Genomic DNA, 12,566 nt, shown 5'->3' with positions numbered 1-12,566 from the left:
GACACATTTCCCCCTACTCCTCCCATCCCTTCAGTGTTTAAGGAAGCCTCTTGTGGGTAGTTGTGATTGCTGCTGCTGTTTGAAAGAAATGTGTTGATCCTGCTCATTGCCGTTTTCTTTGTCTTGATTCACAGTGGTAAATCTACATATAGATCTCTTTGATCTAGCATGACTGATGTAAAGATCTTTTTGTCTCTATTTTTAAAATCATTTGGATTTCTTTTTCCCCAGTAATGTTGATCATTGTAAATGTCTTGATTAAGTGACCATCTTCTTTCCTTCTGTCAGACTGTAATTTCCAGGGTTTTCACTGGGTCCCAGTTTAATAGAAGGGTTTCTTTTTGCCCAAGAAAAACCAAATTGTTTGTTGTGGGGAAGCCAGAATTCTTGATCTTCTCCATGGTGAGGGAGAGGAGTGTGTTTATTTCTGAAAATGTGTTCAAAATAAATGAGCCTATGTTAATTTCTTTTAGATCATTTCCTTTAACCTGCTAATATGGGAGTGATCATCAGCTGGGGAAGGCACTGCCTCTTCCTGTATCCTAAAACCCCTTCCACTTTAAGAATCTTTTTGTATATTGATTGTGTCATAAGTCAGTGATGAGGTTAAGTATGTTCATAAGTGCCTTAGGACATAAATAGAAAAACTCAGATTATTGTATCTGAAGAGCAAGAGGCAGAAACTGACTGAGCCCATCCAGCATGTCCAGGCTGGTAAGCAAACCAGAGGACCTTGTTGCTTTGAAGCTAGACATCCCTGTGTGTAGACTGCCCTCTGCTGCCAGTAACTGGTATTCATCAGCTTGTTATCTCCGAGAGTGCCGTGCAGCTTGCAAGATTCATCGAGAAAGAAGCTTGAAGTGTTGGCAAAGTTCAAGAGGCTTGGCCTGTCCATGTCTAAAGAGATGACACCCCTATCCTGCAGGCCAAGAGAAAACTACATCCAGGGAGAATGGATTTTCATTTACACCTAGCCAGCACTTATCTCAGAGCCCCCAAGATTGTCTTTCTTAATGTTACATTATAAATTAGATCCTTCCCTCCCTAGACTTCTCATTGTCGCTTTCTGCAGGACTCTGGCAGCTCCAAAGAGGGCTGTGGACAGGAGGATGGGGAGAGGCCAGCACCACCCTCTTCCCACCCCAGGGGGCCAGGCGTTCCCGATCTGATTGAGGGCTTTGGGGCATTCTCTTAGCTGAGTGTCTACACAGTTGTTTTCTAATTATTTTTTCTTTGCTTATCAGCAGATTGGTTTTTCTCTTTTCTTTTTTGTTTATACTTTTCTGCTTTCTTGTCTTGCTTTTGGCTGCACTAACAAGAGCTTTTTCTGTGTTTTTGCAGGCTCTTTCTTGATAAGGATATGCCTAGGTATTTTTTGTTTGCTTCTTATGCACCTAAAGTTTCATGTTTAGCAGAATGCTCTGCCTTATATTGTTATAATTGTACCCTCTTTATAATTGTACACCTAGTATTTTTCCTTCTGCAAACCTCTCAGCTGATGCTTAAGATATAGTATCTGTGTTGTTTTTTATTATTCTGAAGTAATTCTCTTTCTCCACTGAAATTCTGTGATTCATGAACATAGTACAGCATGTGGATGATTTACTACTTTTTCCATGTGCTAAACTTGCCCTTTTTTATTCCTTTGTCTCTTTATAAATGATCTTGTTCTTAATTTACTCAGTGGGAGATTTTTGAGTAAATTTCATACTACTTCCCAGTCTTCTTATTTGAAAAACAAATTGTTCCCAGTATTTGTTTTAGCCCTGATTCACAATCCCTCACTCTTTGATTTTCTTATTTATCTAAACCAAAAGCTAGAGAGGTTTGCTATTGATTGTTCCTTAGATTGTGAGCTCCTTGAGGGCAGGGGTTGTCTTTTGTCCCTTTTTTGTATTCCCCAGGGCTTTAGCACAGTGCTTAACACATAGTAGATGCTTCATAAATGTTTAAGTTGTTGGTTATGTTGTCCTTTCTTGTTTCTCTTATATTATAGCAAAGTCAAGTCTAGCTGTCTGAGAGCAGAACCTGTGAGAAAGACTGTACTTAAAATGTTCTTTCTTTGATGACTGAGACTTCTTTACCCTGTTGACCCCCCTGTTTTTGGAGCAAAACCAAAGCTCTGGTTGCGTTATATTGGAAACTTTCTATAACTGTTTTGCTTAATAGAGTCCTAGTACCCATTTTTTAAACTACCAGGTATTTTTCATTAGGTAAATAAATTAACTTGTTTCATCTTAAACCTTTGGCTTAAGTTAGTATTTTGAAGTATTATCTATTGTGCTTAGAATAACTTCTCATGAGCCTTTCAGAGAAGTCTGCCAGCTGTGCCTATAAAGTCAGGAGAGTTTTAATCAACACAAATTAAGCCATAAAGTTCAAAAAGGAGGATTGTAGCTCTCCCTAGTTGACCGTGCCTTTTTTCCACCAATACTGACATGGTTAAAAGTATCTCCAGGAGAGTCATTGTAAGCGACACTCTAAAAACCATTATTTTATTGCTGTCCTTCCTTTGTCTGTTTCTCTTTCTCTTCTTTTCTTTCTCCTCTCTTTCCTTTGCGCCCCGCCCCCAGCAATTTGTCTAATTTAATTGCTCAAGAAAATGACTATCCACTAAGTTAAAACTCAGAAGAACCCTTCAGAGGACATAGGGTCTAAGCCTTCAGCTTATCTGGGAGCTCACAGGAGCTTGCCCAGAGAAAGGGACCTTCTAGAAAGCATACAGCTAGGAAGGGATAACACTTGCACTTAAGCTTAGGTCTCCAGAGCTGCTACAGGGTTTTAAAACACTTTTCCCAAAGGAACTTTATGCAAAAGTGCTCGCTTGAAAGGAAGGTCATCAGGAGGTATCCAAAGCTTTCACTGTTCTTTTATGTGTTTGCCCTAACTCTTTTGCCCTATTCTACTTGACACAAGCATAAAAATAGGACCCTGAATTATAGAAATGCCAAGTTGTTTTCTACTGAGAATTGGAAGTTTTTGCCTCACTAATTTTGAATCATGTAACCCACCTAATGATACTAAAGGCGGACTAAACATTGGAAATTATGTAGAAATTATGTATAATAATATAAGAATTTGCAATATTAAATCATTACAGCAATATTTACATTCTGTTATGAAATATAGAAAGTCAAAAAGAAATTGTGTATATTTGGAGATAAATTGAAACTTTCATTAAATTTGAGTTATCTGAATCATGTGAAATAGAATTTGGCCTTAAACATGGTTAATTGAGTATAAGGTTTATTCAGAAGAGACTTAGGTTTCCCTTTGTTAGTCAGTCTGTCTGTCTGTCTCTCTATGTATGTCTCCCCCTCCCGCCCCTTCCTTCCCTCCTTTTCTCCCCTTCCTTGTTGCTCTCTCCCACATTTTCACTCCCCCTCCACCATTAGTGTTGTTTGTTGATGCACTTTCATTTCCCTCTCTCTCTAAGAGAAAGACAGAGCATATTGTCAGTGGTCCATAAAGAATTTTAAATGAACCTACAATTACATAATACAATCAACAATCTCTATCACACTGACATGAAAACCTAGAAACTGAAGATTCTAGAGACCTCTTTGGCAGTCATATTTAAAGGAGGCATAGATGTTTAGAGAGTTGGCAATAAATGCCAAGGATTTATTGCATCAGAATACTTGGTAAAGGTTTCTTTGGTTTTGTTCTCATAGGTCAGGGAGGAGGTAGGAAGGAATTCTCTAGAAGGATAATGCAATTTACCTTGTGGAGACTTACTGAGGGAACCTTATTCTCAAGTCCTGAATCAGTTTTCTCCTTAAACTTAAATTTTAGCAACTCAAGAAATGGAAGATAACATTGGGAATTATTCAGTAAAATGCTATCGAGATTTTGGCAGAACTTGAAAGCTAAATAATTGTGTCAAAGTATGTGAAAAAAAAAGACTCTTTTTCCATATCCACTGAGAAGCTCTCTACTTAAACTCTCTTACCCGTCCATTTATTTATGTTAATCTTTATCTCCCAGATTTTTTTGTCTCTCTCAAAGGAAGAAGACAAACTGATTGTAGACCAAGAATAGTTTAATGAGTTTTAATGCTGATCTGAATGTACCTTTTGCTTTTTCAACATTGTTGGAATTAGGGCTATGCTCTGATGAATTTGAAGAACCATTTGTTAAATAATAAACTGAAAGTTTTAGGGGACATTTCCTGGAACATATCACATCCTGACAGGTGCACTAGTATGTTATTTGATAATGATGCTTCCTGGTCCTAAGTGCTCATAGATTCCCTTGGATCACACTTCCTCTTTGTACTTACTTCAGGACCTTTTATCGTTTTGAGGCTGTGTGGGACAGCTCTTTGCATAACTCCCTTTTACTGAACCGAGTGACTCCTTATGGAGAGAAGATCTATATGACTCTGTCTGCATACCTAGAGGTGAGTGGGTCCTGATTTTTTTGTGTTTTGTATTTGGGTCAGAGATACTGGACACATATTCAGACCTGATAGTGGAAATGCACTGTATCAGGAGAGCAATAAATGCTAAGAAAAGGGTCGGATGGTTGGTTTGTGCCTTTACAAAAGTACCCCACATGCTGAAGCTTTGTTTGGCCACTTTTTGCTATGACTGGTCTAGGTGTAGTACATCAAGGGACATGTTACATCATGTGTAAAGGGCTTACCTAGCAGTCAGAAACACCTGTCTTCAGGTTTTATCCTTGTGACATGTATTAGCAGTGTGTGACATGTCACTTTAATCTCTTCTGCATGGGATAATTCTTTGAAACCAGAAGCAACAGGCCTCTTGTCCATCTGTATAGGTACAGTGAATTCCCACCCCAGACCCCCCCAGACACAGATTAAACCACATGTGTGTGTCTTTTGTTAAGGCATGACTTTTATTATGGTTTAAGCTTTAGCATCCTAATAAAACTATTATTCTTAGAATGTGTCCTTATAGTTGTGGACTAAACTTGCATTTGGCTGTCCTCTATGGAAGCAGTCTGAAAATAGCCTGAAAATAATTTGAAAACAGTAACACATTTGAAAGGGCAATGCTTGAGGGTACACAGTAGACACTCAATAAATATATGTTCATTACTTGAATGAATTGGCAGATTATGAAACTGTAGATATACCAAAGTCAGTTCCTAGTTCCTATGGTCCCATCTATCTTGGTCTACACCAAGATAGCAAGAGCATTACTTTAGTAGTTACTTATTTAGCTCCTTTTATGTGCTCCGCACTGAATTAACTGCTTCAAGTAGAGAGGGCAAAGCTCCAAGGAGTTTGCAGTCTGACATAGAAGCTGACCACTTGTTGGAGGAATCATTGCAAAAATCTCCTCTTGTCCCATAAGACTAAAACTTGTCTCAATACAATTTTCCTTCTAAAGTACTTAAGCCCCACTAATTAATTATATGTAGCATGCCGTATTTTAGTCCTTAGCATGTTTTTGTCTGCTTCCAGCTTGACCATTGCATTCAACCAGCTGTAATCACTAAGGATGTTTGTATGGTCTTCTATTCGAGAGATGCCAAGATCTCACCACCACGTTCCCTTCGCAGTCTATTTGGGAGTGGCTACTCCAAGTCCCCAGACTCGTAAGTTTTTACAAATGGTCCAGTCTAAATTTTTCTTGCTATAATTAAGTTAAATCCATTCCATTCTAATGTTCCCTTAATATAGTATTGCAAGGCTAGTACTAGGAAGGCCTTTTTAATCACTGATAAATTAGTATGATGGTTTCAAAAATAGCTTTTTGAAAACAAAATTTACATACATATTTCCATTTTTTTAAATGAGTTGCTAAATATGAAGTTCCCAAGAAGTTCAAAGGCCAGATTTTTGTTTTACTTTAGTGTACAAAGAAACAAAAATAAACAAAAAAAAATACAAAATTGCCCTAAGCACACACCCCCCCCCCTTTTTTTTTTTACAGTGACAGGTAGAAGAATGGCAGTAAAGAGTATTAGAGCGAAAAGGAAAGTCTTACATGTGGGGATAGAAACCCGTCTTCATAAATACAATATGGGGGAGAAAGAGATAGCAATTTGTCTGTAAAGAACTGGAAGTTTTAATAGACTTAAAAGTAAGCTAGATATGAATTAATAATGTGATGTGACAGGCAAGAAAGTTAATGAATATTATTCTGTATTAAAAGATGTACAACATACAGGAATAATAAGATGAAAATCATTTGTTGCAATCTTCATTTCTAGTACCCCCATTGGGTTGACCACTAATTAGGTAGAGAGCATCCAGAAGAGGCCCTCAGGACAGCAAAAGAACCCTCCTTCATTCCGAATAAGGATCAGATAAAGAAACTGAGAATATCGAGCCCAAAGAAGGAAAGGATCAGGGAAGAGATACTGGCTGTCTTCAAGAAGGATTAGATTTGTGCTTAGATGAAGAAGGCAGAACCAGAAGTAAATGGGCAGAAGCAACTTTATACCTGAAAATAGGACAAACTTTCCCAAGTGGCTGCCTCAGGAAAAGGCATGTTTCTGCTCACCGGAAATCTTCATACAGAGACTAGACCACTACTGTACCAATAGTTACATTTTAATACTCATTGACTCTGGTGAACACAGCCCATCCTAGTAAGCCTAGAAAAAGCAGTGGTAACCAGACCATTGACTCTTCTTCCAATCCAACTCCTGAAGTCATTGTCCACGGTGCACCCTTTGTGGAAATGTGACCTGACAGCTGCTTCTGCAGGTGCTGTAATGCTTGCCTTCTGGCAGCCAGAGCTACTAAAATTCTTTTCACTCAGACTCCTTCACATCATTAAATGGTTCACTATCAGAAACAGGGTGTAGTTCTACAAATGGAAATCTATATTAAAGATTGCCACTCATTTGCTGTTGTACTCTAATGACTACTAGACTTTTCTGACTCACAGCTGGAACTTCCTATATTTATTGTCTCTCCATTTGAATATCATTCAGTCAGTAAACACATATTAGGCACTTTCTGTATGCCAAGCACTATGTTAAATACTGGGGATATAAAAAGAATTACATTTTAATACTCGTTGACTCTAAAAAGACAGTGCCTACCTTCAAGGAGTTCACAGTTTAATGCAGGGAAGCTTCTTGAGGTCAAGATCTGTCTGCGTGTTTTATTTGTAACCCTAGTACTTTGCACAGAGAAAGCATTTAATAAATGATTTTGCACAGCTCTCTGTGACCGTCACCATCTATTAAATCTATCTCTTTGATAATACATTCCAGTATATTGCCAGTAATCAGATCTAGTTCCCTGGCCTCCTTCTGAAGCATCAGGCTCCACCACAGCTGTAAGCATGATACTTGGCCACTATGTACCTCAGTTTCCTCATCTATGAAATAGAGGTAACAATACTCACACAGTTTTTCAAATGATTTAAGATATATTGTATATTTTAAAATTCCATGCAAACATTGTTATTATTTCTAAAGTGCTTTTGATTATCTTTGAGATGGATGATCATTTTTACAGAGGTAAACTGACAACTTGTGTGAAAGAGAAAAATTTTTTCATATTTCTGTTATGAAAATTAATGAGATTATTGTGGTTTGCTTTCTTTTTAAACAGAAACCGTGTAACTGGAATTTATGAACTCAGTTTATGCAAAATGGCAGACACAGGCAGTCCTGGTAAGTACCTGCCATTTGTGCATGGTGTCATACTTACTCACGGGTGCTATAACCACATGGGTTGGTAGAGTTATATTGTTCCAGAAAGCTCGAAAATATCCATCTGGGATAAAAGAAAATGAAACGAAACATAAACAAAAATTGTATTTTGTTGTAACAGATCTTCTCACAAGTTCTATTGAGAGTGGTGGTGGGTTTCTCTTTTGTTTCTTATATTGCAGCACAATTTTGAGTCATCCAAATGACATGATGCATACATAGAATGCTGCATATCTTAGAAATTAAAAGTAAATTTAAATGAACTTACTTTGGAAATTTGATTCCTGGAGAGAATTGACAGCACATTGAGATATCACAAACTCCAAAAGAATCATTGCCATTTAGAAAGGGTCTTCTAACTGCTCTCAAAACACAAATTTTGGTGTAAGTTGATTGCTTTTATCACTAGCTCCATGGACTGAAAAAAATCTTCACATCCTCTTGTTAATAGTATCAGAGAGAGCAAAAGGACCTTAGTTGAATGAACGAGAACTTTTCAGTCTCTAGCTGATTGTCACCTTTATAGGAACCATGTTTAAAGAGAAACCACTAGAGCACCAGCCCTGAAATCAGAAGGACCTGAGTTCAAATCTGGCCTCGGACACTTAACACTTCTTGGATGTGTGACCCTGGGCAAGTCACTTAACCCCAATTGCCTCAGCAAAAAAAGAGAGAAAGAGAAAACCAGGATTTCATATGCTTGGTTCATATAGAAAAGATGAAGCCTTTAATTTGAAATTAAGTCTTTATAGCAGAAGTTTGTAAGGGGGGAGGTTAATCTTCATTTTTTTTTTTACATCTCCCTTCTAGAGAATAATCTCATAACAAAGAATAAAAAGGAGGGAAAGAAAATTGCTCAACAACACAAACAGCAAAAAAGTCTGACAATATATTCAAGGCTTCACATTTAGAGTCCTCAACTTCTGCAAAGAAACTAGGGGCAGCTCCTCTCTCCTCTAGCTTCTTTGGTGCTAGTTTTGGTCATTACAGTTTCATAGTAGTCAATTTCAATAAGTTGTTTTGTTGTTCTGGCTCTTTCCATTTTCATTGTCACAGTCACTATGTATCCTTTCTCTGGTTCTGTTTATTTCATTTTAAATCAGTTTATAGACGTCATTCCATACTTCTTTCTTTTTCATAGCATTTCTTATAGCATAATCATGTTCCTTTGTGTAGTACAACTTATTTATTCTTCCATCCCCCCAGTCAGTGGGCATCTATTTGCTTGCCTTTTTTGCTACTTCATGAAGTTCTGCTAAGGATGAATTTTTTGATGTGTTAAAGTTGGAGATGGGGGCTTGGTGTTTTGTTTTTGTTTTTCCATTTCCCTCCTTAGCCTTGACAGTGAAATTTCTGGGCCAAAGCACATTCTAGGGAATATACCTCCAAATTATTTTCCAAGATTGGTGGACTAATTCACAGTTCCACTAACAGTTAACAGTACAAATGTGGTTTAAAAAAAAGAGTAGGATTTTTTTCCCTTTTTTTTTGAGGGAGGAAGGGGTATGAGAGGCCAAATAGAATTTGCATAATCTCCAAGTCTCTGAAAATCAGTTTCTAAGCACAGATTGTTAAGTTAGTGGATCATTAATTTTCTGTAGACTAAGGAAGATATTGTAAATTTATAAAAATGTGTTCTGAAATTTTTCTGCTTTCTTCATTTTAGGTATGCAAAGAAGGAGGAGAAAAGTTCTGGATACATCTGTGGCATATGTCCGGGGAGAAGAGAACCTAGCAGGATGGAGACCCAGAGGAGACAGCCTGATTCTTGAGCATCAGTGGGAACTGGAGAAATTAGAGCTTCTGCATGAGGTATCAGAAGATTGGGGTCCCTTTATACCATCAGGGCTTTCAGAGAATCTTCTCTTCAAAGTGAGAGATATCACAGAAAAATAGTTTGAGAAGTGAAAACTCCTTTACAGCCATCATCTCACATTATAAAGAAATCATGTGGATGTGGGGGGGTGTTTGGAGGAATTGTATGTGTTTAGCCTTTATTGGGTTTCTTGCTTTCTGGGGAGGGGAAAGTGGGGAAGTGAGAGAGAAAAATATCTAACACAAGGTTTTATAAGGGTAAAAGTTGAAAACTATCTTTGCTTGTGTTTTGAAAAATAGAGAGCTATTATATTAAAAAATAAAATGAAAAATATAATCTTTATAATTGCTTCCATAAAAAAAGAAAGAAATCATGAATTTGTTGTTCATTCATTCAATCACATCTAACATGACTCCTTAGAAAACAGAACACTAGGCTCTCCTTTCTTCTGCTATCTCCCAAAGTTTCTTCAAGTTCATGTTCTTTGCTTCCATGGCACTATCTATCCATCTCATCCTCTACGGTCCCTTTTTTCTTCACTCTTTCCCAACATCATGATCTTTTCCAATGAGTCCTGTTTTCTTCTTATGCAGCTAAAGTATTTAAATTTCAGTTTGGGTATTTGTCTTTCCAGTAAATAATCTGAATTAATTTCTTTAAGTATTGACTGATTTTTTTCACCTTGCTGTGCAAGGGACTCTCAAAAGCCTTATTCAGCACCACAACTTGGAAAATGTCAATTGCATGGCACACAGCTTTCCCTATAGTCCAACTTTCACCACCATACAATGTTACTGGAAAAACCATAGTTGTTGCAATATGGACCTTTGTCAGCAAAGTGAAGGAGCAAATGTCTTTTTAATTTCATGGCTGCATTCTCCAGCTGCAGTGATCTTGAACTGAAGAATACAAAATCTGACACTACTTCCATTTCTTCTCCCTCTATTTGCCAGGAAGTCATGGGAACACTTGTCAGCTTCTTAATTTTTTTAATGTTTAAAGTTAAGCTTCAAGCTAGCTTTCACACATTCCTCTTTCATTTTCAAGAGACTTAATTCTTTTTCACTTTCTACCATTAGATTAGTATTGTCTGCATATCTGAGATTGTTGATATTTCTCCTGGCAATCTTAATTCAGGCTTTTGATTCATCCAGGTTGGCATTTCCTGTGATATACTCTGTACCTAAGTTAAATAAAGGGACTATAGATAGCATTATTGTACTCCTTTTCCAATCTTAAACCAATCAGTTGTTCCATGTTTGATTTTAACTGCTGCTTCTTGGTTCATATACAGGTTCCTCGGAAGTACTCCTATCTCTTTTAGAATTTGCCATATTTTATTGTGATCCACATCATCAAAGGCTTTAGCTAAGTCAATGAAGCAGAAAGAGATGTTTTTCTGGAACTCCTTACTTTTTCCACAATCCAGTGAATGTTGGCAATTTGGCCTCTAGTTTCTCTGCCTCTTTAGAAACCTAGCCTACACTTCTGGTAATTCATGGTTCACATCCCTGGCTTGCAGAATCTTAAGCATAATCTTGCTGGCATGTGAAATGAGTTCAGCATTCTTTGACCTCACCCTTCTTTAGGATTTGGATATAAATTGATTTTTTTTCAATCCCGTAACCAAATGTTAAGTTTAACATCAAAATCTTTTAGAATTTTAAATAACTCAGCTAGAATTCTGCTAGCTAGCTGCTAAATAGCTAGCAGCTAGAATATTGCTAGCCCATGATCAGTAATGTTGCTTCCTAAGGCCCAACTGACTTCAGTTCTCCAAAATATCTGGCACTTGATCAGTAACTGTACCATCAGTGATGTTAAGATCTTTATCAAATAGTTCTTCTGAATATTTCTGCTGACTCTTTTTAATCTCTTTTACTTCTGTTAAGTTACTTTTGTCTTTTATCATGCCCATTTTTATAGGAAGCATTCCCTTGATATCTCTTGATTTTCTAGAAGAGATCTTGTCTTACCCATTCTGTTGCTTTCTTCTATTTCTTGGCTTTGCTCATTCAAGAAAAAACTTTCTCTCTCCTTGCTATTCTCTGGAATTCTGCATTCAGTTAGATGTATCTTTACTTTTCTCCTTTCTCTTTCCTTCTTTCTTTGATTATTTGTAATGACTCATCAGGTAGCCATTTTGCTTTCTTGCTCCTCTTTTTTGTAAGGATGGTTTTTATCATTGCCTGCTGTATAAATATTGCAAATCTCTGTCCATACTTCTTCAGACCAGATCTAATCCCCTAAATCTATTTATCACCTTCATTTCCTAATCATATAAGAGGTATATCTATATGGCCTGAGAGTTTTTCCTACTTTCTTCAATTTAAGTTTGAATTTTGCAGTGAGATGCTGAGCCACATTCAGCTCCAGGTCTTTTTTTTTAACTGACTATATAAATCTCCATCTTGGTCTGCAAATTCTATAATCAGTCTGATTTTGTTATTGTCCATCTGGTGATATTCATATGTAGAGTTGCCTTATGGTTGTTGGGGAAAAAAAAGTGTTTGCTATGACCAGTGAATTGTCTTGACAAAACTCTTATTAGTCTGCCCTTTTTCTTTTATACTCTAAAACCAACTTTCTTGTTACTCCAGTTCAGTTACCTTTTGACTTCCTACATTAACATTCCACTCCCCTATGATGAATGTGACATCTCTTTTTTATTTTACTTCTAGAAGATGTCATAGATATTTTGTCATCAGTAGTTGTAGTATATAATTGTATTACTGTTTAACTATTTATCTTGGTTTTAAACAGATATCATTTGGTCATTTTTGAGATTATACCCCAGTACTGTTTTTCTCCTCCTTTTATTAATTAAGAGGACTCCTGCATTTCTTCTAAGGAATTCTTGCCCATAATAATATATCTAATGACAAGTCAGTCATTCCTGTCCATTTAAATTCACTGTCACCCAAGATATTGATGTTTAATTTTTCCATCTCTTGTTTGACTACATATAGCTTATCTTGCTTCACAGAACTTACATTTCTGGCTCCTGTGCACAATATTGATCTTTTTAGCATTAGATTTTTGTCTTCAGATCCCTTGGCAGCTAATTAGAGCGACTTGTAATTGTCATCCACTCTTCCTCAGTATT

General features: G+C 36.9%; 1 protein-coding gene across 10 annotated transcripts in view; it reads left to right on the top strand.

Annotated features, from left to right (window-relative positions):
• The window catches only part of KIF1B (kinesin family member 1B), a 193,135-nt gene that overhangs the window by 163,930 nt on the left and 16,639 nt on the right, over positions 1-12,566 (top strand). For all 10 annotated transcript variants that reach the window (XM_031962888.1, XM_031962885.1, XM_031962881.1 and 7 more), the window contains 4 exons: positions 4,288-4,402; positions 5,435-5,568; positions 7,544-7,605; positions 9,311-9,456. In XM_031962888.1, coding sequence (XP_031818748.1) covers positions 4,288-4,402; positions 5,435-5,568; positions 7,544-7,605; positions 9,311-9,456 — 457 coding nt within the window. The remainder of the gene's footprint in view (positions 1-4,287; positions 4,403-5,434; positions 5,569-7,543; positions 7,606-9,310; positions 9,457-12,566) is intronic.

Source organism: Sarcophilus harrisii, chromosome 3 (assembly GCF_902635505.1).
Source record: "Sarcophilus harrisii chromosome 3, mSarHar1.11, whole genome shotgun sequence".
NCBI classification, from domain to species: Eukaryota; Metazoa; Chordata; class Mammalia; order Dasyuromorphia; family Dasyuridae; genus Sarcophilus; species Sarcophilus harrisii.
Note: the sequence above shows the minus strand (reverse complement) of the source record. Positions and strands in the feature narration are given on the sequence as shown.